This window comes from Emydura macquarii, unplaced genomic scaffold (assembly GCF_026122565.2).
Source record: "Emydura macquarii macquarii isolate MOO-44397 ecotype Brisbane River unplaced genomic scaffold, CSIRO-AGI_Emac_v2 contig_3220, whole genome shotgun sequence".
Taxonomy (NCBI): domain Eukaryota; kingdom Metazoa; phylum Chordata; order Testudines; family Chelidae; genus Emydura; species Emydura macquarii.
In genome coordinates, this window is record NW_027133357.1 from 438463 (window position 1) to 465495 (window position 27033).

Sequence of the window (27033 nt, forward strand, 5' to 3'; positions counted from 1 at the left end):
CAGCCAGACCCTGTGGTACATCACCTAGGCTCGGACACCGGCACGGTGCTGAGATGGCTAAACAGACAAATGTTCACCCCACCAACACCTGGCAGGCCTCAGCTGTGTCACATGGCCCAGGCATCTGGGTGCAACACTGAACACCTGCCAGGCTATCTGTGGCTGGGATTAGGGGTGCTGGAAGTAGGGGTACCAGGGGTTGAGCCGCACCCCCTGGCCTATAGCAGTAAAAACCACCAAATACATGGATTCCACTTTCAGCACCCGCACTATGAAAAGTGGTCCAGCATTTCCAGGTTACTGAGGGAGAATTCGTAGGAAATCCTCAGCATCAGAGTGCAGAAACACCCCAGAGGCTAAGAGCACATGGGCCTGGGAAATCTTGGCTCACCCCCTGTCAATTGGTGACTCAGAGGAAGTTTCAGCCTATTGAGCTCACCTGAAACCAAATCTTGGTCCCTTAGCGACCGGCCATTAACTTAAATGGGAAGGGACCAAAATTTGGCTGCTGGAAAGAATAAAATAAAACTGCTCAGGAGCCTTCATCCCGTTGCTTTGGGGTGATTGGGCTTTGCCGAGGCAAGTGGCGAGAGGATCTAGGTCACTGACTAATGTGGCAGAAGGCAGCTCTGGCGGTTGGCTCTGATTTGCTAGCACACGGCGGCAGGGGAGCTCTCTGGAGCAGGTTATGCCTCACTTATCCAGTGCACAGGAGAAATGAATGCGGTGTCAGAAGCTGCTTGGCATCAAACACCAGAGGGCGGGTGAAGGTGGTGGTGGGGGGAAGGAATCTAAAGCTAGGCCTGAAAACTTGGTTCACTCAATGAACCTGGCCATGTTCTATGGAGGCTCCCTCAGCGGCCCCCCACTTGCCTTCTTGAGCTGTTTGACATTGCTGGAGCGAATGGCCGCCAAAAGCTGATCCCTTGAGTTCTTCTCCTGCGCAGGAAGCGCCTTCTCCACCATCTTCCTCTGGGTGGCGGGAGAGAGAGAATTCCTTAGATTTTCATTGATCAGGGGCGGGGCTAGTGGCGGTGGAGGTGGGGGAGGTGCAGCCGGAAGCCCACCCTTCTTAGGAGAATTTTTCGGGGAAGACCACGGGGAAGATTTGGGGGAGGGCTGTGGCGAAGGCTTGGGGGACCCCTTTGGCAAGCCTGCTGGCTTTGGCACCTCTAGGAGGTCCTTCTTCTCGCTACGTTCCTGAGCCTGTTTCTGCTCTTGCAGGCGTTTCTGCCTCTGTTTGTCCATGTTCCTACTCAGCAGGTTGGTGACGGTCATGCGGGGACCTGCCAGCTCAAAATGGTAGCCCAGCTTCAGGAGGGTGGTGTTCTCCTTCAGCAGCTTGGCTATCTCCATCTCTGTCTTCCCCCCGCAGATGTGTCTCTGGTTATGAAAGCGCAGCTCCGTCAGGGTGTTGTTCTGCAGCAGGGCACGGAAGATGGCCAAGATCCCTTTCCCTGTGATGTGGTTAGAGTCCAGGTTGATGCTGGTTAGTGTCTTGTTTGACTTCAACATAATGGCGATGGCAAATGCGATGTGGTCATCAGCATGGGTGTTGGCCAGTGCAAACACTTTGACCACGGTGTTAAATTCCAAGGCCTCCGTGAAGCGCACCAGGATTTCACTGGTGATGCAGTCAGAGTTATTGACATTGACTTCTGTCATCTCTGGGTCATTATTCTTCACTCTTTCTAAGGGCTCATCAAAGATACTGGAAGCTGCTTCTTCCTCTTCCTTGGTCTGGCTGGAGGCGCTATCCGCAGATGTTGAGGAGCTGTTTTCTGCAATCTGTTTAGGCACCGTTTCTGGTACTGGAGGAGCCTTTTCCTCAGTGACTCTTTTGGAGTCTGTAAGCGATTTCTCCTTACCATCAACCTTTGAGTATTTCTTTAAAGCTGAACTCTTTTCTTCTTCTTTACTATCCTTTTCTCTCTTTTCTTCTCCTTTTCTATTCTTTGGTGTTGCATTCTTCTCCTCTTCCTTTCTGTCCTTTCCTATCTCTTTCTTTGGTGCTGCACTCTTCTCCTCTTCCTTTCTGTCCTTTCCTACCTCTTTCTTTGGTGCTGCACTCTTCTCCTCTTCCTTTCTGTCCTTTCCTACCTCTTTCTTTGGTGCTCCACTCTTTTCTTCTTCCTTTCTGCCCTTTCCTAGCTCTTTCTTTAGTGCCACACTCTTCTCCTCTTCCTTTCTGTCCTTTCCTATGAGTTTTTTGTCCATGGCCTTGTCTTTGTCCTTGGGGACTTTTTCTCCTTTGGGTTTCTCTTTGCATTTACTCTCTAGTCCTTCCTTCTCTTTGTCACTTGTTTTCTGAGCACATTCTCCTTTGTTACGTTCTTTTCCCAGATCAAAGTCTCGTTTCCTGACCATGTCTTGGGAACGAGCTTCCTTGCCCTTTCCTTCCAGGTTCCTGGGGTCTTTCTTCCTTTCTGCTGGTTTCCCTTCCTAATGAGAGAGAAAATCAGAGAAAGAAACAACAAACTATTAGCTGCAACTCCCATAACTGTCTAGCAAATATAGCAGAGTAACTGAGTAGCATTTTGTTTCTGGTATTTACTCTAATTTCAGTGCTGCATAATACAAAAGAGTTGTAAATTCAATTGCTATTTGGGTTTTTCAAAGGTAGATTAATAACCGTTGGTATTAATCTGGGTCCCCACAGTATACAATACACACACAAACACACTAATCAGGCATTGTAGTAATACATGCATTATGTAGGTAACTCATGAAAAGAACAGGATTTGCCAGACTAGATCAGACCCAGGGTCCATCTAGCTCACTATCCAGTCCTGGACAATGGTGAGTATCAGATACTTCACAGACAGGTACAGGAAACCCCCAGTAGCAGATGTAGGATAATCCATCCCCCATGACAGTCTCATCCTAATTTCTACTTGTAAGAAATTGACAAAATAAAGGAGCGGCTGATATGTGACTTGATTAATAAAGATTTAAAGAAGGGTAATAGAATTAATACCAATCAACGTGGGTTTATAGAAATAGATCCTGCCAAACTAACTTGATATCTTTTTTTTTTTTTTGAGGAGATTACAAGTTTGATTGATAAAGGTAATAGGGCTGATGTAATATACTTAGACTTCTGTAAGGCGTTTGATTTGGTACTGCACCACATTTTGATTAAAAAACTAGACTGATATAAAATTAACCTGACACACATTAAATGGATTAAAATCTGGCTAACTGATAGATCTCAAAAATGTAACAATAAATGGAGAATCAACATCAAGCAGGTATGTTTCCAGTAGGGTTCTACAGGGATTGGTTCTTGGTGCTACATTTTTAAACATTTTTATCAATGACCTGGAAGAAAACATAAAATCATCACTGATAAAGTTTGCAGATGACTCAAAAATTGGAGGAGTGGTAAACAATGAACAGGCAGATCATTGATCCATAGCAATCTAGATCACTTGGTAAGCTGGGTGCAAGCAAACATTATGCATTTTAATAAGGCTAAATGCAAATGTATCCATCTAGGAACAAAGAATGTAGGCCATACTTACAGGATGAGGGATTCTATTCCAGGAAGCAGTGGCTCTGAAAAAGATTTGGGGGTCCTGGTGGATAATCAGCCGAACATGAGTTGCCAGTACAATGCTCTGGCCAAAAGGTTAATGCACAAACAGGGGAATTTCCAGTAGGAGTAGAGCAATTATTTTACCTCTGTGTTTGCAACTACTGCTGGAATACTATGTCCAGTTCTGGAGTCCATGTTGATAAATTGAAGAGGGTTCAGAGGAAAGCCACAAGAATGATTAAAAGATTGGAAAACATTCTTAAGGAGCTCAGTCTATTTAACAAAGTGAAGGTTAAGGGGTGACTTGATTACAGTCTATAAGTACCTACATGAGGAACAAATATTTGATAATGGGCTCCTCAGTCTAGCAGAGAAAGATATAATATGTTTCAATGGCTGGAAGTTGAAGTTAGACAAAATCAGATAGGAAATAGGGCATACATTTTTAACAGTGAACGTAATTAACCAATAGAACAATTTACTAAAGGTTGTGATGGATTCTCCATCACTGGCAATTTTAAAACCAAGATTGGATATTTTTCTAAAAGATATAGTAGGAATTATTTTGGGATAATTCTATGGCCTATGTTATACAAGAAGTTAGACTAGATAATCACAATGGTTCCTTCAGGCCTTGGAACCTATGAATCTATACATTCTTGGCCTCTATGACTTCATGTGGCAGTGAGTTCCATAGTCTAACTACATGTTGTGTGAAAACATATTTCCTATGATCAGTTTTGAATTTCCCACCTCTCAGTTTCATTAAGTATCCCATTGTTTTTTGTTATAAGAATGGACAAAAGAAGGTCCCAATATCCCTTCTCCAGACTAATCATTTTTTCATGTTCCCATCTCCTTTCTTATGTAACAATCACAAACTTTTCAATCTTTCTTCATGGGAGAATTTTTCCAGGTCCTTGTTGCCCTTCTCTGAATGCCCTTGGTTCTGCATATCCTGTTGGAGATGGAGTGATCAGTGTGTCAGGCAGTATCCAGATGAGGCAGCACCTTTGATTTCTATAATAACATTATGATACTTGCTGTATTATTCTCCATCCCATTCATTATGTCTCCTAACAGTATGTTTGCTTTTTTGATAACAGGTGGACGTTGAGCCAAAGTCTCACTGAACTTCTACAATGACACGCAGGTCCTATTCCTGACATGATACAGTTAATAGAGCACCCTGTAAGATGCATGAGTACTTCACATTTTCCCTCCAATGGACATTACTTTGCATTTATCGACACTGAAATTCATTTGCCATTGTGTTGCCCATTCCCCTGGCCTGTTAGGATTCTTTGAAGTTCCTCACAGTCTTCTCTGATCATGATTAATCTAAAGAATTATTTGTCATCTTCAGACATTGCTGCCTCGCTCCTCATGCACTTTCCAGCTCATTAATAAATATGTCAAACAACATAGAGTTTAGTATGGAACTTCAGGCCCTCACCATTCACTTTTTGTCAGAATGAAAAGTGGTCATTCAGTTCTACTCTTTGATCAAAATCCATGACAATACTTTGCTTTTCACTGCATGACTATTTAGCTTCTTTAGTAGCCTTTTGTACAGGACCTTGTCAAAGACCTTTGAAACTAGTCAACAAGTTCTCCTTTATCCACTATTTTAGTGACAATTTCAAAGTATTCTAATAGATTAGTGAGACGGGATTTTCCTTAGCAGAAAGGATGCAGAGCTGCATAGACCTTATATGTAATATGATCTTCCAGGAGTTTTATTATTCTATTTTTAATCATAATTTCAACCAATTGACCAGGTATAGATATACGGTTTATTGGTCTGTAATTCCTCAGATTGTCCTTAGAACCTTTTCTAAATGTTTCTAAATCTAGACACAACACTGGCTACCCTCTAAGCTTCCAGTACAGTAGTTCTTTTTGATGAGAGAGTGCATATTATAGCTAGCAGCTCAGCAATTTCATTCCTTAAGAGCTCTTGGGTGTAACTATCTGAAAATTTGGGGAATTTGTCTGTACAGCTTACGAATTCTGGTTATGAAGCAGTTACTATGAAAATTGTATCATGTAATGCCTCCATGTGGATATGGAATCCATCATTTGCTGACTAGCTGTAAGCACATCTCTCACAAGCCATGGAGAGTTGTTAACCTTGATGGCTGTGCTTTGGACTGAGCAATTAGTATGCTAAGGAGGTTGGCTGGAGCTGGGGAAGCAGCTTGTTGGCAGGGGGCTGGTGAAGTGCAGAATGGAAAAACACCAGCATCAGAACAAGGAAATCAGGTGTTGGTAGGGGGAACATGTAGACTCAAGAGACTCACTGAGACAGAACAGGAAGCTTTGGGGAGGAGAGGCAAAGATGCTTTTGCAGCAGGGGTGTCCTGTTTAACTGTGGACCAGCCAAGGTCAGAGAAAGGCAGCTGAGCTAGAAAAACGCCATGATTCAGAAGAGACGTCATGAGCTGCAGCGGGAGGATCAGGGACACACCAGAGGGCTCTGCTCCAGACCAAAGCACTCTTCAACGTGGTGAGGAACCTGGGGCAGGCTAATGTGTTTATTATTTTGTCTAGCTCTGCATATCTCTCATGCTGTTAACTAAAAAGCAGTGGAGTTTTAGAATCCTGTGCAAAGGTTGCACGTCTGTTGGCTTTCACTATCACATGCCACTGAAGAGGTAAACTGTAAACCAGAAGCTAAACAGTAAAGCCTTGGACAGGATTCTGGGGAATGTGCAAGAGCTGCTGGGGAGGCCAGGGGAAGACAACACTAGTAATAGGGCCTAGGCAATTGGACCATGGGATTCCTGCTGCCCGGAGGGGTTTCAGACTGAGGTCTGCACTTGGAGTGCCTACACATACAGTGCTTAACAATGCCCAGCCCCAGCAAGCTAGAGGCACACGGGGCTAAGGGTGTGGCTCCCCCACAGCAGTCTGGGATGTGGTCAGCAGGGGAACTCAGCTAGATCTGCGACACCATCTGACCATGCGGACATACCGCATTTGAATGCATCCATTTTTTTCCTGCGTGTCTTCTTCTGACACCTCATTCTCTGATAGTTCCTCATCTTTATTACCAGGAAAGCATGTGTTTGTAGTAGGAATTTCCCCAACTTCCTCTATGGGAAAGACTGATGCAAAGAAATCATGCTGCTTCTCACCAATGTCCTTAATTGCTCATAGTCCTTTTAACCCCCGGTGATCCAGTAGACCTACTGATTCTTCCGCAGGCTTCCTGACATACTTAAACAACCTACTTCTTCTTGTTTGTGTTTATATTTCTTTATTCTCCAAAATCCATCTTAGCCTCCTAATTCCCTTTTACAAATGTCCTGCTGTTGTTTAGGCTCCTTCTTATTGGCTTTGTTAGGGTTACATTTCCAAATTCTGAAGACGCTCCGTTCGACTGAAATAACCTCTACTAGTGGATTTGTTGTCTTGTGGCTTGGGATTTGTCTCCTATTCTTTATGTGCCTCAAAGATACACAACACAGCCAATAGACACAAAGCAAACAGCCAGGGCCGCTGTTCCCACAGCTCCGTGGAACCCCAGGACCCGCCTACTCAGATCTTGCCCAGCACCCCAGCATCTGCCACAGCCAGGCATTTGGAGACCACATTTGGAGGGGTGGCTTGCATGGTTTCTTTGTTGTATGAGTTAAAATTCTCCTGTAAATTCTGGGTCTGAGGCTTATCCTGCCTTGTATGTTCGCTACGTATAGTGAGACTGCCCCTTCTGACCAATGAATCGTCCATTGCAGCTAGCATGGTTTTGCCCTTGTGCACTAGGTCATTTCTGTGGTGTGGAATCAAATGTGTGCGCCACTCATTGATCCTGGGAGAGTTTCTACCTCCCTTCAGGGTTCAGAAGGGACCAGAGTGGGCTGAGGCTAGTGGGGAGGTGGGAAAGGTTTTCTGTCCAAAGACAAGCAACGGGGAACACTGCACTGCACTGTTGTTAACAGGGACCTGCCCCCACCACATAGCTGGATGTTTGGCTGGACTCAGATCTTTAAATATATGAATTAAGCTCCATCACTGCTCTAGCCAGCAGGGCTCAGCAACACGGGAGGGGGGAGACACATGCCCCAGAGAACTCAGCAACACAGACTTGTTTCTGAACGGAGTGGAGCGGAGGACTTGGCAGAAGAAGCATCATCACTGTGGGGGCCTTTGCGGTGTAGGAGAAAGGAGAAGAAAAGGGGGCTCTGTCTGGTTCTGATGTAGGAACCTGCTCACTGTGGTCTCAGCTGCAGGGAACTGCAGAGCTGCTGACACTGAACTGCAACCAAAGTCCAGAATCTGGAGATGGGCCAGAACAAAAGCCCGGTCCAAAGACCACTGAGCACTGTGAGCGTTTAGAGTCAGCGCTGTTCCCCTTTTGTATAATGGGCCAAACCAACTCCCCAGCTCTGAATGCTCCTGCCTGCAGAGATCTTCGGTGCCATCCCAGCTATTCGCATGATGTGCAATGTGCAGCTCGCAAGCCTGGGGTTAAGCGAATACCACAAAGAGGGACGTTTTTCTGTGGAAAAAAACGGCCTGGCTCTCAGCGCCTCGTGGAGCTGCCTTTGGAGACTGTTTGTACTTGGAGCATAAACAGCTGCTATTGGGGCCGGGAGTTCTGTTTATTTCGTTTAGAGATTTGTTGGCTGCTCCTCTCAGATCTAAACAAGCGGCAGGAGGGCATACATCAGACTGTTCAACAGCCCTGTGTCAGCTCCTCCTGACAGTCCCCCGTGCTCCAGCCTGGAATGCAAACTACCAAGTGCAGCCACCCAGCCGAGAGAGGCAGCCGAGGGGCTCTCCCCTCCATGCCCACCTACAGCCCAGCTTCTCCTTTTTCTTATTCTGGATGCAGCTGCTGGGAGCAGGCAGCTTGATCTCACCACACGCAGCTGGTGGCATTTTCCCTCTCACCAAGGTGAGAGCCCATTTCTAAGATCTCATAGAATCATAGAAGATTAGGGATGGAAGGGACCTCAGGAGGTTATCTAGTCCAACCCCCTGCTCAAAGCAGGACCAACCCCAACTAAATCATCCCAGCCAGGGCTTTCTCAAGCTGGACCTTAAAAACCTCTAAGGATGGAGTTTCCACCACCTCCCTAGGTAACCCATTCTAGTGCTTCACCACTCTCCTAGAGAAAAAGTTTTTCCTAATGTTCAACCTAGACCTGCCCCATTGCAACTTGAGACCGTTGCTCCTTGTTCTGTCATCTACTACCATTGAGAACAGCCTAGCTCCATCCTCTCTGGAACCCCCTTTCAGTAGTTAAAGGCTGCTATCAAATCCCCCCCTGATTCTTCTCTTCTGCAGACTAAACAAGCCCAGTTCTCTCAGCCTCTCCTCATAAGTCACGTGCTCCAGCACCCTAATAATTTTCATTGCCCTCCACTGGACTCTTTCCAATTTGTCTACATCCTTTCTGTAGTGGAGGGCCCAAAACTGGACACAACACTCCAAGTGAGGCCTCACTAGTGCCAAATAGAGGGGAATAATCACTTCCCTCGATCTGCTGGCAATGCTCCTATTAATGCAGCCCAATATGCTGTTAGCCTTCTTGGCAACCAGGGCACACTGCTGACTCACATCCAGCTTCTTGTCCACTGTAACCCCCAGGTCCTTTTCTGCAGAATTGTAGTCTGTAGCAGTGCATGGGATTCTTCCGTCATAAGTGCAGGACTCTGCACTTGTCCTTGTTGAACCACATCAGATTTCTTTTGGCCCAATCCTCTAATTTGTCTAGGTCACTCTGTATCCTACACTCCAGTGTATCTACCACTCCCCCCAGCTCCTTGTCATCTGCAAACTTGCTGAGGGGGCAATCCACCCCATTCTCCAGATCATTAATGATAATTAATCTAAATGGTGATGCCTCCAGCTGTGGAACAAAAATGGCTAATCAGGGTTGGCTGCTGTCAGATGCTTTCTTTGCTTCAAGCATCAGTGATCACAGCAGCTGGCCCAGGAGTTCTCCCACAGTCCTACCCAGCCACTCCACCCAGCCCCCTCCTCACCCAGCCCCTACCCAGCCACGCCATCCAGCCCCCTCCTCACCCAGCCCCAACCCCACCCAGCCCCATCCCTACAGAGCCCCTACACAGCCATAGCACCCAGCCCATCCCCATCAAGCCCCTACACAGCCATACCCCACCTACTCACCAAGGGGCATGACACTGGGAGGTACTTTTATGGCTAATCCATACTATTACATGACCAAGGATATTCTGATCTCATGCTTCAGGTTGGCAGGAGTGAGCCGTTTACATGTTGTCTGTCTGTGTTCACCCGTCTTGTATTTAATGTGTAAGCTTCTTGGGGCAGGGAGTCTCCCAGTTTGTCTGCACAGCAGCCAGCACAAGGACCCCACTCTTTACTGGGGCCCTTAGGCGCTACCAAAGCAGGAATCAGTAATAACAGTAATCATGGACGTTGGGGGGGCAAGAAGGATGTGTGCCCCCCAGACCTTGATGTGACCAGTGCATAGCTGCTTGGGTAATAGCTGCCATTATGGGAGTTCCTCTCTCCCTTATGCCTCAAGTAGAAGGAATCCTGTCTCCATTGATCTTTTAGGCTCTTTACCCATGCGCCAGCTGCTCGCTCCATGTGCCAACAGCTCTGAAGGGTTCTTTCCTTCTCAGCTCAGCCACGTGCAGCTTGACACATTGCTGAGCCCCTCCAAGTCCTTTGGGCTTCAAAGGAGGCGCTAGGCGTCTTACAGCAATGGTGCTGGGCACTCCTGGGACCCAAGGATGCCTGGCGCCATGTGGCTGAGTGGCAAATAATGAGGACTTACTGGAGAAAGGGAGGCTGTGCAGGAAGAACTAGGAGAGAAGGAGCTGGAACGTGTCCTACACTGGGAGCACCACGAAGAAAGAGCAGGCAATAGAAAGATCTCTCCCAGGAGAGGCTAGAGCAGAACAGGACACATGGCAGGTCCAGGCTTAGTAAATCGGCAGTAAAAGCAACAGTTCCTATCGCTTCCAGCACAGCAACACCTAATTGCCATTGTTCTCAATCACCCGACCATCTAACCAGATACCAGCGTGCATGTTTAAATCCTGTGCCCACTGCAGGGTCGGTTCGGTGGGTTTGTTACAAGTTTCATCTTCGCAGCGTCTCCAGTAAGCCAAATCTTGAGTTTCTTTGCTCAGGCAATGGGGGCAGAGCCTCAGGAATTCCTCCTGGGGAGAGCGACAACATTTCCAAGAGGCATAACCTGGCTGAGACGTCTCTGTCCTGGCAAAGCCGGGATCACTGGAATCACGGCTCTGAAAATGATTTTTACATGACTTCTCTGAATGCATTGTTGCCTCGTAACAGACCAAGCCAAGCATAGCCCCCCAAGGTGGGAGGGTAATTAGACTCGCTCCAGGGAAGCTGGGGAATGGTGGAAGAAGGAGGGGGCAGCCATAGAGGCTTCAGACAGCAGCGTGGCTGGTTGAAGCAAGAAAAGCCCAGTGCAAAGGGATTCCTCTCTGGAAATTGGTAGTGGTAATTTGACAATCAGAGAACACTGATGTCTTTGATGTGGTTAAAATATCCATTAGTCATTCTGTGGGGGGGGGGGGGGGACACAGCTGTGTGAATACACAGCTGCCTGAAATGCGAATGGGAGCTGTGCATATAGTCACCCCTTAACCTTCTCCTTGTTAAGTTAAATAGATCCTTGACTCTATGACCAGGTGTACATTACAGACCTATAATCGGTATAACTACATTTCTCAGGGGTGTGAAAAATCCACACCCTTGAGCAACCTAGTTATACCAACCTAACCCCATGTGTAGATAGTGCTATGTCAACAGGAGAGCTTCTCCCCTCGACACAGATACCGCCTCCCGGGGAGGTGGATTAACTACGCTGACAGGAGAAACTCTCCCATCAGCATAGGAGTGTCTTCACTTAAGCGCTACAGTGGCACAGCTGCAACGATGCAGCTGACCCAATGCAGTGTTTGAAACGTAGGCCTGCCCGCTCACTCTAAGGCAGGGGTTCTCAAACCGGGGGTCATGACCCCTCAGGGGGTCGCAAGGTTATTATGGGGAGAGTCGCAAGCTGTCAGCCCCCCCATGCATGCCGGTAAGGGTGGCATGGCATGGGGGGGGTCATCACTTTTGTGGGGGGGTCATCACAGCCTGAAATATTTTCAAAGGGGTCCCAGCCGAAAAAGTTTGAGAATTCCTGCTCTAAGTCAGATTTTCTAATCCTTTAATCATTCTCGTGGCTCTTCTCTGGCCCCTCTCCAATTTATCAACATCCTCCTTGAATTGTGGGCACCAGAACTGGACACCGTATTCTAGCAGCAGTGGTACCAGCGCCAAATACAGGGGTAAAATAACCCTTCTCACCCTACTCAAGATTCCCATTTCTACATCTAAGGATCACATTACCCCCTTTGGCCACAGCATTACACTGGGAGCTCATGGACCCTGTGCAATGAGGTGGCTAAGAAAGCATATACAATCCAAGCAGCAGTAGGGTGGTGTTATGACTATCGAATACTGCACCAGCAAGACCCTTCCTAGATGCTGTGTCCAGTTCTTGTGTCCACACTTTTAAAAAGGACTTTCACCAACTATAAAGAGGTCAGAAAAGAGCTACAAAAATTATTCAAGGTCTGGAAAACAGACCTTCCAGAGAGAGAATAAACAAGCTCAATCTATTTAGTTTAACAAAGTCAAGCTTAAGGAATGACTTGCTCATGGACCATTCAGTGCGTAGTGGAGAAAAGATTTCTGATGTCTGCTGGATTGAAGATCCCTACACTAACAGTATAACAAGATAAGCTGAGGCCAGACAAATTCAAATTGGAAATAAGATGCAAGTTTTAACAGTGAGAGTAATTAACCATTGGAACAACGTGCAAGGGTTGCGGTGGATTCTCTGTCACGGATAGCTTTATATCAGGACTGGATGTCTTTTTCTAAAATCTATCCTCTAGAAATGATTGGCTTGATACAGAGATCACTGGGTGGGATTCTCAGGCCTTCAGACCAGTCCATCACAATGGTCCCTTCTAGCCTTAAACCTCAATACATCCATGCCCAGCCAGGAACTGAACCCCAGTCTGCTGCAGCCTGGGCCACTGCCTTAGCCCCAAGACCACTTTCCTTGCCTTGCAGCCCAGCCTGCTGCTGTACGTGGTGTTCGGTGCTCACGCCAAGCCAAGGAGTCTGACGCTGCTCTGCTGTCTGCTTCATTCAGTCACTGAGTTCTGAACAATCAGCCTTGCGGAACATGAGTAGCTGCACAACGTGCCAGAGCTTCTTAAAGGGACAGTTCCCCACACAATTTATGTTTTCCCCCACTGCACCCTGCTAGTCTGCGCCATCTCTGCTGCCCTGTTCACACCACATCTGTTTAGGCTTTTCCATGGTGCTCTGACATGTTTACCTCTGATATGTCTAGAAATGAATGACAGTGCAACTCTCCCATCTCAGTGCATTGCCTTAGTCATCCTGGAGTGCAATTATTAGGGTGGTATTTTCATATCCAGTGTCAGACCTTTAAAAATAAGTCTAACAAAAACAGCCGGGTGCTTGTCTGATTAATCACTGGTGTTTTGATGAACTGAAATGACTGCTAGTTTCCTCTAAATAGACTAAAATGAGTATTGCTATTGCTTGCTGGGGATTGCAATCCCAAACCCACTCAGATGTTTCCTTAAAAGGAAAAGGAGACTGGGAACTTTGTCTGGAATCTGAGCATTAGAAGCGAGTGGTTCCTCCCCAGTACAAACTGACAGTCTTCTACTGCAAGACTTTATTTGTCAGAGGCAGACATTTGCAGGAGCTGTTAAACAGGCATCATTGGATTCTGGAGAATCACCTGTCGGCCTGTGGCATTTAGCAGAAGTTTGGTGTGAAGGGCAGCATGTCGTGTCAATGATTTTAAGAAAAGAACTAAAGGCTAAAGAACCATATTGCTTCTTCCTGAGGTAGAATATAGGGCTATCTGACTGCTCCCTCTCCCTGGGCAGCAACCAGTTCTACACTTAGACCCAGATCCTCCACGTTATTGTGGTGCCTAACACCCATTGTAATGCATGGCAGTGTACCTTTGAGGATCTGAGCCTTTGTGTGGAAGTCAAGTAATATGCAGACGTTGCACAGGAAAGTTGTAACCCAGAGGCCCACTGGTGGTTCATTGCTCTGTGTCAGCAACTCTTCTCAGGCCTGACATACTCACCACACCTAACAGACTGTTGTCATAATCTGTATGGTAATCATAATCCTAATCATATGCTGTAAGGTATCATACACAAACTGGTACCATGCTGGTCCCCAAAATCATTGCCTGGTGTACGTACAGGGGTGCAGAAAGAGTTAAAATATGGGCTAGAATTATGTTCTTAAAATGTGTTTGGCAAGCAAAGCCTAAGCCAGGCCTGTTCCAGCCATAGGAATGTGGTTCCACCTGCCTGAATGTCACCCATGTAAATCAGGCAAGGTGTTGCCAAAGACAAAGCAAAGCACCTTTATATCAAGATGAACAAAGCTGTCAGGACAGCAAGTGGGGAAAAACGACTATGTGACAGTCTTAATGGGGGATGGAAACTGCACCCCCAGGGATCCTTCCTGCCTCTTGAAGCAGGGTCAGTGACTTTGAGAAGACAGCATGGCATCTACACCCCAGCAGGAGAGAGAAGTTTGGTCTGCGGTTACTTTTCAAAGAATCCGTTTCAAGGTTTACTGGGCTATAAAGACGGGATCTGAACCTCAAGCGATAACTAACTGAATCAACTGATTGCATACAATATTACTGTATGTTACACGCGTACTGAGTGAGGTCTTTTCTGAAAGCCTGTGACACACCGGTGATTGATATCACTGAGAAATGTCTGTTCTAAGACTATATGAAGAATTATGGATACTCACGGATGTTATGCTTTAGAGTCTGTGATCAAAGACGTGGAGAATCAGGTTTTGCCCTAGCCAGGAGGGAAGGCATCTATCGACCTGTCTCCAATGTAAATTAAGCATCGTGGATCCAACGCAAAGGAAGCCCTATTTACAGCTGAATCAGCAGGGGGATGGGAAGCCCACGGGAAGGGTAGAAGAGCATGAGGTCCTCCTGCCTCTTGTAAGAGGGTCAATTAACTTTGGGAGCCACAAGCAGAAACAGAAAGCCATTTTAGTATCTAGCACTAGGGAGATTCCAGGGGCTGGAGCTACTGAAACCACAGAACGTTGGAGCCTTCAATCGAAGTGGTTGAAGTCTCTGGGAACTGGGTTTAGGTGAGAAACCTGCTTAGGCAAATATTGTAAGTTGCTGAAATTAAGTTTTAGTTTTAGAAGCGTATTTTGGCTTTTGTTTGCTTGTCACCCTTTCTACCTTTATTCCTTACACTTGGTATCACTTACTCCTATGTCCGTTTGTTAAATAAACTTCTTTTACTTTTACTATGAGCCAGTTCAGGGCTGTGATTGAAATCAGTGTTCGTCAAAGCTCAGTTAACTTAGTGAGCTGCAATGTAATGTGCCTCCTTAATAATTCCTGGGAATGTTGCAGGGGAGGGCTGGCCCCTGAAAAGAGAGGTGTCTGGGGAACTGGGGGGGTGGAAGTCTCTGCTACCTGCCAACCAAGGTTTGGACTGGCAGAGACCTGAAGAATTTGCTGGCAAGGCAGACAGGCTGGTGTGTCAGGGAGCTGTCACGTAGCTGAGCCGTCGCAAAACTCTCCTTTGCCGAGGCTGTGAGGATAACACTGAAACTCACAATTCTGGGAATCTCAGCCGATTGGCACATTGGCAGACAGTTTTGGGGAATGTAACAGGGGGCTGGCCAGGGGTCATCCCCTGGCCAGCCCGCTGTTGCTCCAGCCTCCATAGTTAAGGGGCAGTAGATGTGATTAGCTGGGCTGTGGCCTGATTGCTTGAGGGAGGCAGCTGTCAGCCTACGCAGGCTGAGCATTGCCCAGGCATGATCAGGCAATGGGCAGCAGCTGCCCCGCTGACCCAGCAGGGTGTGTATGCAGGCCCAGAAGGGAAGAGGAGGGCAGAGAGAGAGGGGAAGGGAGTGCGGAGGCTTTGCCTGTCTCCTGAACAGCCCCAGAGACTGGGGCTGAAGCAAGGCACTGTAAGGTTGTGGGTATTCACACGTACCTTATAAATAAAAGCACCGGTGACTGCAAACTGAAAGGTCTTTGAGTCCTTCGTTGACCAGAGGGGCACCAAAGCAGAGGAACCCATTACAGGGAACTTCAGGACTGGGAGAGTGTTGGAGCCACTCTGCAAAAATAACTGGGTGGTGAAAGCCTGGGTGTGACCTGCATGCCTGTGTGCTGGCTGTTGGTGTCAGGGCTGTGGGTCACAGCCGCCCCTTACTGGTCTGAGTTGAACACCAAATTGTCACGAAGGGGCTGTGACATTTTCATAGAGTTTTAGGTTCCAAGACCAGAAGGGACCATTGTGACATCTAGTCTGACCTCCCTGTAACCCAAGCCAGAGAAATGCCCTCAAAAGAACTTCTAGAACAGATCTTTTAGAAGAACGTTCCATCTTGATGTAAAAATCGCCAGGACTGGATTATCCCCCATTCTAAATTGAATAGCTAAAGAACATTCGTAAGATGTGGATGATGGACTGGATGCTCACATCACACACCCTGCAGCAAATGACACCCTTCTTAGGAGTCTCAGGACAGCAATCAAAGACTGACTGGATCATGGAGACAGGAATTCCTCTCTGTGCCTAGAAATGGTCTCTTTAGGGCAGAGGCGGGTATATTGGTGCAGGTGATGTGAGGAATGGTTACACTGCTGCCACCTGTGCAGTGCTGGAGGGACTGTTAAAATCCTGCAATCAAACTGAAGGGAAGGCAGGGGTGATTTCCCTGCCTCTGTAACATCATCCCTAGCAGACAGCATGTATCCACAAGCCTGCTGAAAGTACGTCCGAAGGGAGTTTCATCCTTGGAATAGATTGGATTGCACCAAAGAGCAGGTATTTTCAAACATGGGTCCTGGGAACATGTCCTCAGGGCCCCTCCAGTCTTGCTCCCAGAGGGCACCATCTGAACACACTGCTGCGCTACACTATCCATGCACTCAACTGAGCTTTCCTGGTTTCAGGGACAGAATGTAAACATTTCCAGGACTGGGCAGCTAAACAAAAACTTGTTTGCTAAGGGGAGCTGCCTCCCTCCGTGATTCAGAGAGGGGTTTGGTTTAAATGGGAAAACAAATGAAAAGATTCCCTCGCCTTTCCTTCCTTCTCTATAAAGCACACGCATCGTGGGCCATAAGGTTTATCAGCAGCTAAGGGGAGTTTGTGAGAGCCCCTTGTACAAATATTGGCTGCACATCACTCTAGACAGAGGATCTTCGTCTCCAGGGATGCCAAAGTCTGCACCTTTCACCCATGCTAAATCCTCCTAAAATCTAGTTACTCTCACATATGATGAATTATCAGATCCACCCAAAGAGCCTATGCTGAACTCTTTTGGTTCTTCCTGAAACATTCCCACCTGATTGCCAGATTGATTCGGATGTGTGTCAGGTGAGTAATATCTTCTCAGCCATGCCACTGCCTGAGGAGTGGCAAAATGAGACCAAGCAGTGAAATCGTAGCTGCTCCAGGGCCTTTGGAGACAAATGTATTGTTTGTTCAGGGCTCTGTGTGATGGTACCTCCCAAACAGACTCTGTATACACCATCTTTCACCAGCAGGGCACTTTGCATTGGAAAATATGCACTGTCAGCTCCTAAGGGCTCCAGAAATTCCTTGCTAATATCTTCCAGTGATGGACGCTTCAACAAACCCCAAAATAGACAGATTACAAATCTGATTGTCACTTGGGGAAATCTGCTCTCCAGGAAGATAATGGAGGACCATGATCCATCTAATCTACAGAGAAACTGGGAGGCAATTTTCTGCACATTCAAGTCCCTTAGGACTTGTCCATGCACAGAAATTGCACTGATTTAAATACACTGATTTCTAAATTGAGTTAATTAAATCAGCACAACCCCATTGAGTGGACGCTCTTAAATGGGGTTAAGAGTGACTGATACCGGTTTAGCTTCTTCAGTTTGTTACTGAATTACCCTAAATTGGTATTTGCCACTCTTAAAGTGGTTTAAGAGCATCCACCCCAGAGAGTTGCACAATTAAATCAATTTGGAAACTGATTCAATCAAATAAGTGTTGTTTGTGTGTGTAAACTGGACTTCAGTGAAAGAGGCTTCTTTTTCCTCAACCTCCCATCAACAAAAGACCAGGATTTAGGCGCAGATCCTCAAATGTATTTAGGTGCCTCGCTCCCACTGATTGCACAGGCAGCCCCTTCCTTGACTCAGCTATTATTAAGGGCACTGTCTTCTGCATGACCACCGGCAGGCACGAGCGTTATTTTTTCCAAGGCAGATAATCTCCAGAGAGGAGTTTGCTCCTAGCAAGCAAACCTATACATCACGAAGGAGGTAGGACAGACTGGTAAAACCTGAGACAAATATTTGTTCCTCTGCCCCTCCCCTCACTGAATTAGTAAAAGCCTTTTACAGCCGACCAAATGGTCCCAGCTGCTCACTGTCTGAGCTCCAGGGAGGAAAAGTCGTATCAGTTACAAAGCCTGGGCACCCACAGAGCCCTGCAAAAATCTGAGCGCCATCTTGGATTTGCAAGACTGGGACGAGCCATGCGTCAGGGGTCTTGCCAGGACCTGGAGAGTCTGTGGGAGTTAGAGGCAGCTAGCAAGGAAGTGTGAGATGGGACTCTCCCAAGCAGACCACTGTGTGCGGGAAGCTGGTGTCAGTCACTCTAACAACGCGGTTTAATCACAATTACTGCCCTGCAATAACTAGCCCAGCTGCTTGCCCAAGAGGCTTCTGGGTGTCCTGCAGATTCTACCCAGGAGGCCTGATGAGCACCAGAACAGAGTCCAGCGTAAAGGAAGACAGAGAGGTCAGTGAGAATCAAGAGTGTGGAGCAGCCCCACTGGCCCTGGCTGACATGGAGAGCAGCAGACACAGGCACCATGCAGGAGCTTGCTGTAGGGAAGTGTTGCCATGACCAAGAGAAGATGCAGACCCAGGAAAGCTAATGGGCAGTGGGAGCATCTCTGCCAGGGATGACTTCTTCACACAGAGAAGCCACCTGAGGGGAGAGGCTGCTAAGAGGCAAAGGCAGGGTGTCTAATTTTCATACATTTATTATCATAACGTCTGGGCAAATGGGAGGGATTAACTAAATCAAACTGTCCACAACACAGAGCACATCCAGCTCACTTCCTTGTACTCCCGACCACAGCCAACCCTCAGTGACCCACATAGTCCACAATCAGCTAAACTCCTGGCAAAAAGCTGTGTCCTTGGCCATATTCTGGAAGTTACTAAACTCCAGCACTAGCAGAGGGAGCAAGATCAAAAGTGGGGCTTGGCTCACCCCTGAAAATGCCCTGGGTGTGAGAGCTCTGCTAGGGACCGCTGTCCTGGAGATGGGGCTCTAAAGGCCGGACGAGGATACCCTTGCTCATATCGAGGAGAACCTCACTCTGAAAATGGTCTCATTGCCATCTGAGGGGCTACTAGCAGAGCAATGTGCTACTCCAGGTGTGCAAAGGGATCATCACAATCTGCTCCTAAGATAGCCGGGTCCGCCCTCACCCCACCCGCCATGAAGTCTGGCACTTCTCTAGATGAGCTCCTCCAACCACAGCAATTCTCCGATGGGAATCTGCCCTCCCTTTGGTTAGCTCAGCCTATTTCCCACATATGCTGAAATCCCACCCAAGGCCTTGGTGCATTACCTTGCCAGCCAGAGATCCTGTCTCTATATAGTTTCCCTAATAAGATGATTCCCAGGCTGCTGTTGACTTATATTTTGGCATGTTTACATTTTCTAGCAAGACACAGTGTGACTTCAGCATTGGCAAATTGACACTGGTGTCCAGTGTCAAGCAGGGGTGCCACTGCTGTTGTTCAGGCCCTGCATGGCCTCCCGCCAACCCTGCACCTACCTAACTCATGAACTGCTTCTTTTCTGTTCCCCTAGTGATTCCTTTCCTTTATTTAAAAGGGGCACAGCCGTATTCCACTTCCCCTCTGTTCAAGCCTTTCTAAGTGTCCTTGAAAGTGTCCATCATCTCTCTCCGCTCCCCTGGCCAATGTTCCTGAGACATGCTTCTATTGACCTGGAATGCTGTTCTCCAGAGACTTTGGCCTTTTTCTGGCCCTAAGTCCAGTCCTAACTTGGCTTCGCTTGCTGAACGTAATGTAGTCAACAGACCGTTCGACTCAGTTCTTTTGTCAAAAAATGTCATTTTACAAAAATAGCTCCATCTTCTTATGGGTATTATGAAGCGAGTGCCCAGAGATCTGATTAGACTGCTGGATGCTTTGCACACGGACCTTCTTGTTTCTCTACTAAAACCCATTTTTTGAAGTCTGCTGTCTCTCTTCTGCCGGTTTCCTTTTCTAGCCTTTGCTCCCAGCACTGCCATTGCTGAAAAGGACATTCGCAGGCTGCAACCTTTACGCTGTAGCCCCCTGAATGGCCTTTGATGGAGATCAAGAAGGGCAGACACACCCTAGTGCACTCACTGTTGTCACCTCCCATCTGACTTTCTGCAATGACCTTCACCTGGGGCGTCTCTGAAGAGCACCAAAAGCGTTTGTAGGAAGATGAGAATTCCCAAGCAGTCCAGTATCCTGTCTCCAATAGCGTCTAGTACTATATGCTTTAGTGGAAGGTGCAAGAATCCATTAATGCACTTGCCATGAGGGGAAATGTTTCCTAACCCTCGTCAGTTGGTATTTGGCTTCTGCCATTGTGCACAGTTTCTCAACCTGTGGTACGCGTACCTCTGGGGGTATGTGAGACACAGGCAGAGGGTGCCCAGGGGAAAGTAGAGTGAAAGGGAGGCGGGTGGCAGCTGCTGACTTCTGGAGAAGCCAGAGGGCAGCAGCCTGCTTCCCACCTGGTCCCAGCTGAGAGGCAGGTGGCAGCCCACAGCTTCTGGGGAAGGCAGGTAGCAGCTCCCAGCTGGGAGGCGGGCAGCAGTCGCTACAGTCCCGGGAAGCCGGGCTGCAGCCACCCACCTTCCGCCTGGTCCCACCTGGGAGGCAGGCGGCAGCCACCGGCTTTTGGGGGAGGCGGGCAGCAGTCCCCCGCTTCCCACCGGGTCCTAGATCCCAGGTGGGAGCGCGGTGGCAGCCTCCTGCGTCTCGCGAGCTGGGCTCGCAGCTGGGTGGCAGCCACCTGCATCCCAGCTCCGAGCGGAGGGACAGCCTCCGCCCCCCGGCTTGAAGACAGGCAGGAGCCACCTGCCCACATCCCTGGGTCCCAGACAGCGCGGAAGCCTCCTCTGCCCCAGCTCTGATTGAGTGGCAGTTGCCCACCTCCTGGGCTGGCAGCCAGGCGGCAGCCACCTGCAACTTGCCCAGGTGGCAACTCCCCACTCCTGCTCAAAACCCAGTGTCCAGAAAACTTGTCAATTTCACTGCTTTAGCTGAGCAGTGAAATTGACAACTATGACAGCCCCAGATTTCACCAGTTACCCTCTTTTCCTGTCTCTCTCTCTTTCTCATCCTCCTTCCCTGTCTCTCTCTCACCCCTTCCTCCTTTCAAATCTATGGCAAAAAATTTGGCGCGGCGCTTTATATTCCCCAGCATTGGCATGCCGCTCAAAGCCTCCTAGCTTTGGCCAACATCACTTCTAGCCCAGGTACACACTTGAGTTGTGCACCCCTGGTGTAAAGGTGGTAACCCTACCCACACTAGATCTGACATCTGTCATATCACGGCCTTATATACTCAGCCCTCCTTCCAACATGTGACTCACATTAGTCTGTAAATATAAAATCCCATGGAAAATTGAGTGTTGGGTACTTATTAAAATTTTCAGAAGTTAGGGGGTACTTGCTACTTAAAAGGTTGAGAAACACTGCCATGGTGCATGAAGGTTAATATACATTCTATCTAATGTATAGAGGATGTTCTCATTATCCTTATTTAAAATATCTAATTCTTTTCTTAAACCTGTTCAACTCTTGGACACATTGATATCTTGAGGCAATGAGTTCCACAGGTTACATATTTATTGTTTAATAAAAACTTTTAAATGTGTTGCCTTTCAACATATAGGAGGAGAGTGTAAATAGACATCTGATCAACCTTCTCAAATTGTTCATTATTTTATACACCTTCATCATGTTCCCTCTGATGTGTCTTCTATCTAAACTAAACAGTTTCAACCTTTTCAGTCTCTCCTCTTATGGACATCTCTCCTGGCCTCGAATCATTCACATTGCCCAAATCCTGAACCCGGTCTGTTTCTGCTGTATCTTTTTTGGGAGATGCTGACCAGAACTGGCCCTAGTGTTTCAAGTGAGGGCATAACACTCATTTATAGAATGAGATTATCACATTTTCAATATTATTTTCTACCCCGCTCTTTATACACCCTAATATCTTGCTTGCTTTTTTGACTGAACACTCAGCAGAAGTCATCAGTGAGTGGTCTACAATGATGCCCACATCATTTTCTGGGTGGTTATAGTTAATAGAGAGCACACGAGGGGGTATGAGTACTTCAGATTGTTTCTTCCAACATGCATTACCTGACACATCAACATGGAATTTTATCTGCCATTATGGTTTCCATTCACACAGCTTTGTTATGTCCCTCCAAGATTCCGCGCAGTCTTTCCTAGTACTGACTAACCAAATGACTTTGGGGCATCTGCAAATTCACATTTGACATATTTCCCATTCAAAAATGTAAACACATCTCCTGAGCTGGTGCAGAATGCAATGGCCCTCCAGCAGGGTGCGCTGTTACAGGGGTACAATACCCAAAATCTGCACACTGCTCTGGTTTCCACATTCACTTGAGGGTGTCACTCAAGCTCTTGTTTATGCTCCATGAAGCCGTAGCTGCTTTGGGGTCCAAGTATCTGAGAGGTTGCTTTTCGCCCTATTGGTTTGTCCCACTGTGATGCTGACTTACAGGACACTTGCTGTTGGTTCCTGAGATGAGGCGTACAAACCCCACACTGGAAAGGAAGGGATTAAAGAGCTACTCTGGGCCCAGGCTGGAGACCGAGTTTACAAGGGGACAGAGTGGCTCTGTGGTCAGCTGACAGGGGAGGTGAGCTGACCTGCACTCTCAGCTCCTGGGAAGGAGCAACCCAGGAGTTCTCGCTGCCTGAGGCCTGGCTGTAGCAACCGGACCGAACCCAAAGAAGGGATCTGTGCATCTCTGAAAGCCAGAGATTTTAGCTTGGTGTTTAATTCTTCTCTTTACCTGGTGGGAAGAGAGGGGCCTGGGAGTGAGTGATCCAGGGAGGCAGCTGCATAGCAATCCAGGGGGCAGGACTTAGCTATCTGCCACGAGGCCCTGGATCACAGCCTAGCAGAGAGAGTGGGCCAGGTTCCCCCATCAGCCCCTACAGAGGGACAACTAGAGAAGTCTAACCCTGATGCGGGGAGCGTAGCTGGAGACCCTGAAGTTACAAGTGCTGGACCATAAGACTCTGACCCAAGAGGGAAGCCCTGAGTCTCTTGGTTATCCCAAAGACTTCCCAGTTATTGGATACTTTATATACACCCCAGAATATGATACTTAAATAAAGCAGGGTCATCCAAATGAAGGGCCACATGGTCAGTCTGCCAAGAGCTGAGACTTTTGCATCCAATGGAACAAAGGGCAGTTCCCTTCATACGGAGAGGTGGCCTATGGGGGAGATTAAAGCTTCTAAAAGTGCTGGGTCTGGCTTGTTCCAAGCAGATGGACTCAGCCTGGTCACCCTGGCAGATAAGACCAGGCAGATAACTGCTCCATTTAAATGTCCTCTTCAGCTGGCCCACTGCTGTGCAAACTCATCTAATTTATCTCACTTTACATCACGCTCAGAATAGACGGAGACAAGTGAAATATTTGGTTCCAGTTCTGGTCACTGCTCAATCTAGATTTACAATGAGTCAGATGGAAACATGACTCTTCCACAAGTATGGAAAGGCCTAATCAGACGTGACATGATCTTGTTTCTCTCAGCAGGAGGTGGTATACTCAGGGTGCCCTTCATTGCCTTATTTCTGCAATGTAGCTATTTCCTAGGGGATTCCTTGGGTATTATTTATCCCCATTTACCACTAAGCTTTCGGGAAAGGTAGTGAGAGAATTGAGAAGGGATCATGTAGTTTCATCATGTGACATTTCACCGGGATGTTTTGCCACCATCAATACACAATTGGTTTGAAATTATTTGAAAAAAATCCTCTTAATTTTATGCCTCTATCCCCATACTGCACAGGTTACCATGGGGGAAAATATAGTTGTCCTGAAAACGTCATCTTCTATTAAATATCCCTTCTAAAATACAGCATGAGAGTTTGCATGCTCCAAAGTGCCATGATGCCTACTGAGACATGGCGAGGATTGAGCGACACAGCTGGTTGAGCATGACTGCCCTGGTGGGAGTTGAGTCAGAATAGCCATTTAATATACAAATGATGTCATAATGCTGAAAAAAAAAAGTGATACATAAAGTATCTGAGTTCCCTCCCTGCTCTATAAGTCAATTTACCAGCTAACCATAAACAGAAAATAAACACAATTTCCTCACCAGTGGCAGCTCAGTCCATATAAATTAAACAATATGGTGTTTCCATGTGTTTCACTGCATTCAAGCTGTCCTATATATAAATATGGAATGAAGATGCTTTTATAGTGTGGTTAGAAATTCAGAGCCATTTTCTCCTTCCATTTGTGCCCTTAGATGAAACTTATATTTTTCAGCTAGGAAGTTTGTTTTTAGAATCTCTGGCCAAACTTTATACTGCAATTCACCCAGTTCCTTTGGAAAACATAAACCCTACAAATGTCCCGTTTCCTAAAAGCATTAGAAAAAAAGTTATATATATATTTGCCATTGTTTTGCACAGAATTTACATGAAAATGCAGTTCATATCTGTATGCATATCATCCTTATTGTTCCTGCTTCTCATTAAACTACAAACTTTTCATATTTCCATAGCTGGCCCTTTACCTTTTTAACCAGGAGACTATGCTTGTTACATTTCTAAACACAAAGAGCAAACCTTTACTTTGTCTACAATAATTTTCATTTTAGACTAAAAATAAGAAAAAGAAGGAACACAAGTAAAGCATCCATGACAGAGAGCACTGGGTGTGTCTGTCTGTTCTGCAACCAGCTATGGGAGGGCTGAGAACAGAGTCCCTGTGTGCCCTCTCTCTGTAACTGCAGGATGAGTGCAAAACTGATCAGCTACACATTTTTGTTGCTGGTGAACTCCCATTTATGAGCAATTTAATAAAGTCAAAACTGTTCTTTTCTGTTTGATAATCAAGAAGTTAGGTGGACAAAGATGAAACGAGCCCCTCAGAAAAAAAATATTTTCTATTAATATATCCATATAGTGCAAAGTATCTGTCTTTTCTAAAGGACCTGAAGACACAAACAGGTACTGCAGGCAGCTAGATATCTTTCCTGCAAAGTCTGAAAGGTCTTTTACCCCCTTGTTAGAGAACTGACTGGAGGTTCTGATACCCGGCCTGGTCTATATTCCAGAAGCTGGAGGGGATTTAATTCCCTGCCATTAAAGTTAATAGAGAAAGGAGGGGGATTCATTGTTCTGTTCCAGATTGTTAGAGAATGTTTCTCCAAAGACTTTGTTTTGGTATTTCGTAAGAAAGAGACAAGTAGGCGCCTGGGATTGTGAGTGGTCACTGCCTGTTCCATTGCCAACCACTGTCGGCTGGAACAGCCCCCTATCCAGAACAGACAAACATTAACGTCCCGTCAGTCTGCATTTACTTTTCTGCACGCTCTGTGCGTGTTAGTGGAGGGTCATGCATGTCCCACTGCCCCTCCCCCATCTCTCCACACACACAGATGCCTGGATCACAGAAATGTGTGTGTGTGTTCCACAGAGATGATGAAGAAACCTGCCTGGCAAATCTACAGTAGTGGCTGGCAAACAAAGTAAATGCATCAGTGTTAGTCACAAAATCATTAACATGTTTAAAAAACGATACAACCATTTGTTTTCTTTTTTATGATTTCCCTCAAGCTTGTCCCAGCTACTCACGTCTGGAGTGCGGTTTTTCTAAACACTCTTAGAAAAAAATAGCACACTCAGGAGTATTAACATGAAATTTAAGAAACTCTCTAGGACCTCCACAGCTTCTACCTAGAGTTAAAGTTTTGTAAATTCATCTTTTGGTGGCATTGTCTCCCAAAGATGACACAAGCATTAATCCTGTATTCAGGACTGCACGTCATTAAGCACTGCAGCGACCCAAGTAATATCAAGAAACAATCCAGAGAGAGTAGTAGGAATCTTTGGAAGACCTTTATCGGGTAACTCAGGTATACGTTGGTGGTGGCACTGGAGGGGTTGGGGCTATAGTTTACTGCTCTCCAACTGAATATAGTTTTCATATATCGGTGCCTGCCCTAGAATTGGTTCCTTGGGGCCATCCAGTCAAAACAAAGGGAGTTCTTCAGCCAATATTATACCAGTTAGGGATAACACCCAATGTTTCCATTGCTCTACATTCACCAACCGTCCTCTAAAAGCTAGATTATTCAAGTGCAGTTCATTTGGTATATGTAAACAAGCTCTGAGATCCCTTTTCATTAGTTTTTAATACACTGAAGAGCAAAGTTCTGCTGAGCAGCCATGTTAGTTAACTAAAGATAAACTACACTGCTCCAAAGCATAGGAAAATCCTCAGGCATATTGACTCAAACAAAACATCCTGTAGGACATGGGACATGTGGGCCTCAAACCGTAAGCGATAAGAGGCTCTTGAAGGTTTCATGGGAGTCTGTTCTCTCTGCACGTTAGTGTATGTGAAGAACATTTGTGAAGATTGGGAATAACAGAGGTGTTGGAAAACTCAACTGAGGTAGCTTCAATTCTCTTTTGGGGAGAGTTTATTCTTTTAAACTTTGAGACTATCTAGTGCTCAGAAATACAGAGACCGATTGCATTAGGGACAGTCAGCAGCTGCTCTGCACATCTGAAAATTTTCCCATACCCTGACCTGCAATAACTGCTGCTGTTTCAGTCCTGGTCCCCCATGCAGCTGCTCCAATGAGCGTCACTCCTGTCTTTCAGAAGCACCTGCTATTCCAGTGCTAAATCCCAAAGTGTTCACAAAGGGAAACTCCACTGTGTAAGTATACTGCAGAGCACCCCCCTCTGGCTTATGTTTGGGGCAGGTTTTACAGGCTCCACAACTGGAAAGTGGATTGCTGATCAGACATCTCTAACGGGGTGGCTTGGGAGACCCTAGAAGAGAACTCCCAGAAAATAATATTTATGTTTTGTAATAGGATAGTGCCCCAAAGTGCTAGCACTTTTCACATGTCGAAGATGCAGTCTTTGGCCATGGTGGCGTGAAAAGCATAGACTTGTTGTGAGTGAGATTGTGGATGAACGAGGACTGTAAAGGAGAAACTAAAATTCCCAACAAGTGAAAAAGAGGCACAGAGTCATCAGTCCATTAACACGGAGAGTGAAGGAAGCACCAAGGCCCATAGGGT

The 27033-nt window shown here is 46.7% G+C and overlaps 1 protein-coding gene across 2 annotated transcripts in view; it reads right to left on the reverse strand.

Annotated features, from left to right (window-relative positions):
* Positions 1 to 203: 203 nt before the first annotated feature.
* Positions 204 to 27033, reverse strand: part of LMOD1 (leiomodin 1) — a 37387-nt gene continuing 10557 nt past the window's right edge. Inside the window, exons 2-3 of one of the 2 annotated variants that reach the window (XM_067531774.1) lie at positions 2050 to 2442; positions 204 to 1998 (exon numbers count right to left, since the gene is read on the reverse strand). In XM_067531774.1, the coding sequence (XP_067387875.1) occupies positions 841 to 1998; positions 2050 to 2442 (1551 nt within the window). In that variant the 3' untranslated portion in view covers positions 204 to 840. Of the gene's footprint in view, positions 2443 to 27033 lie in introns of both variants that reach the window. The other variant, XM_067531773.1, reaches the window with a different exon arrangement.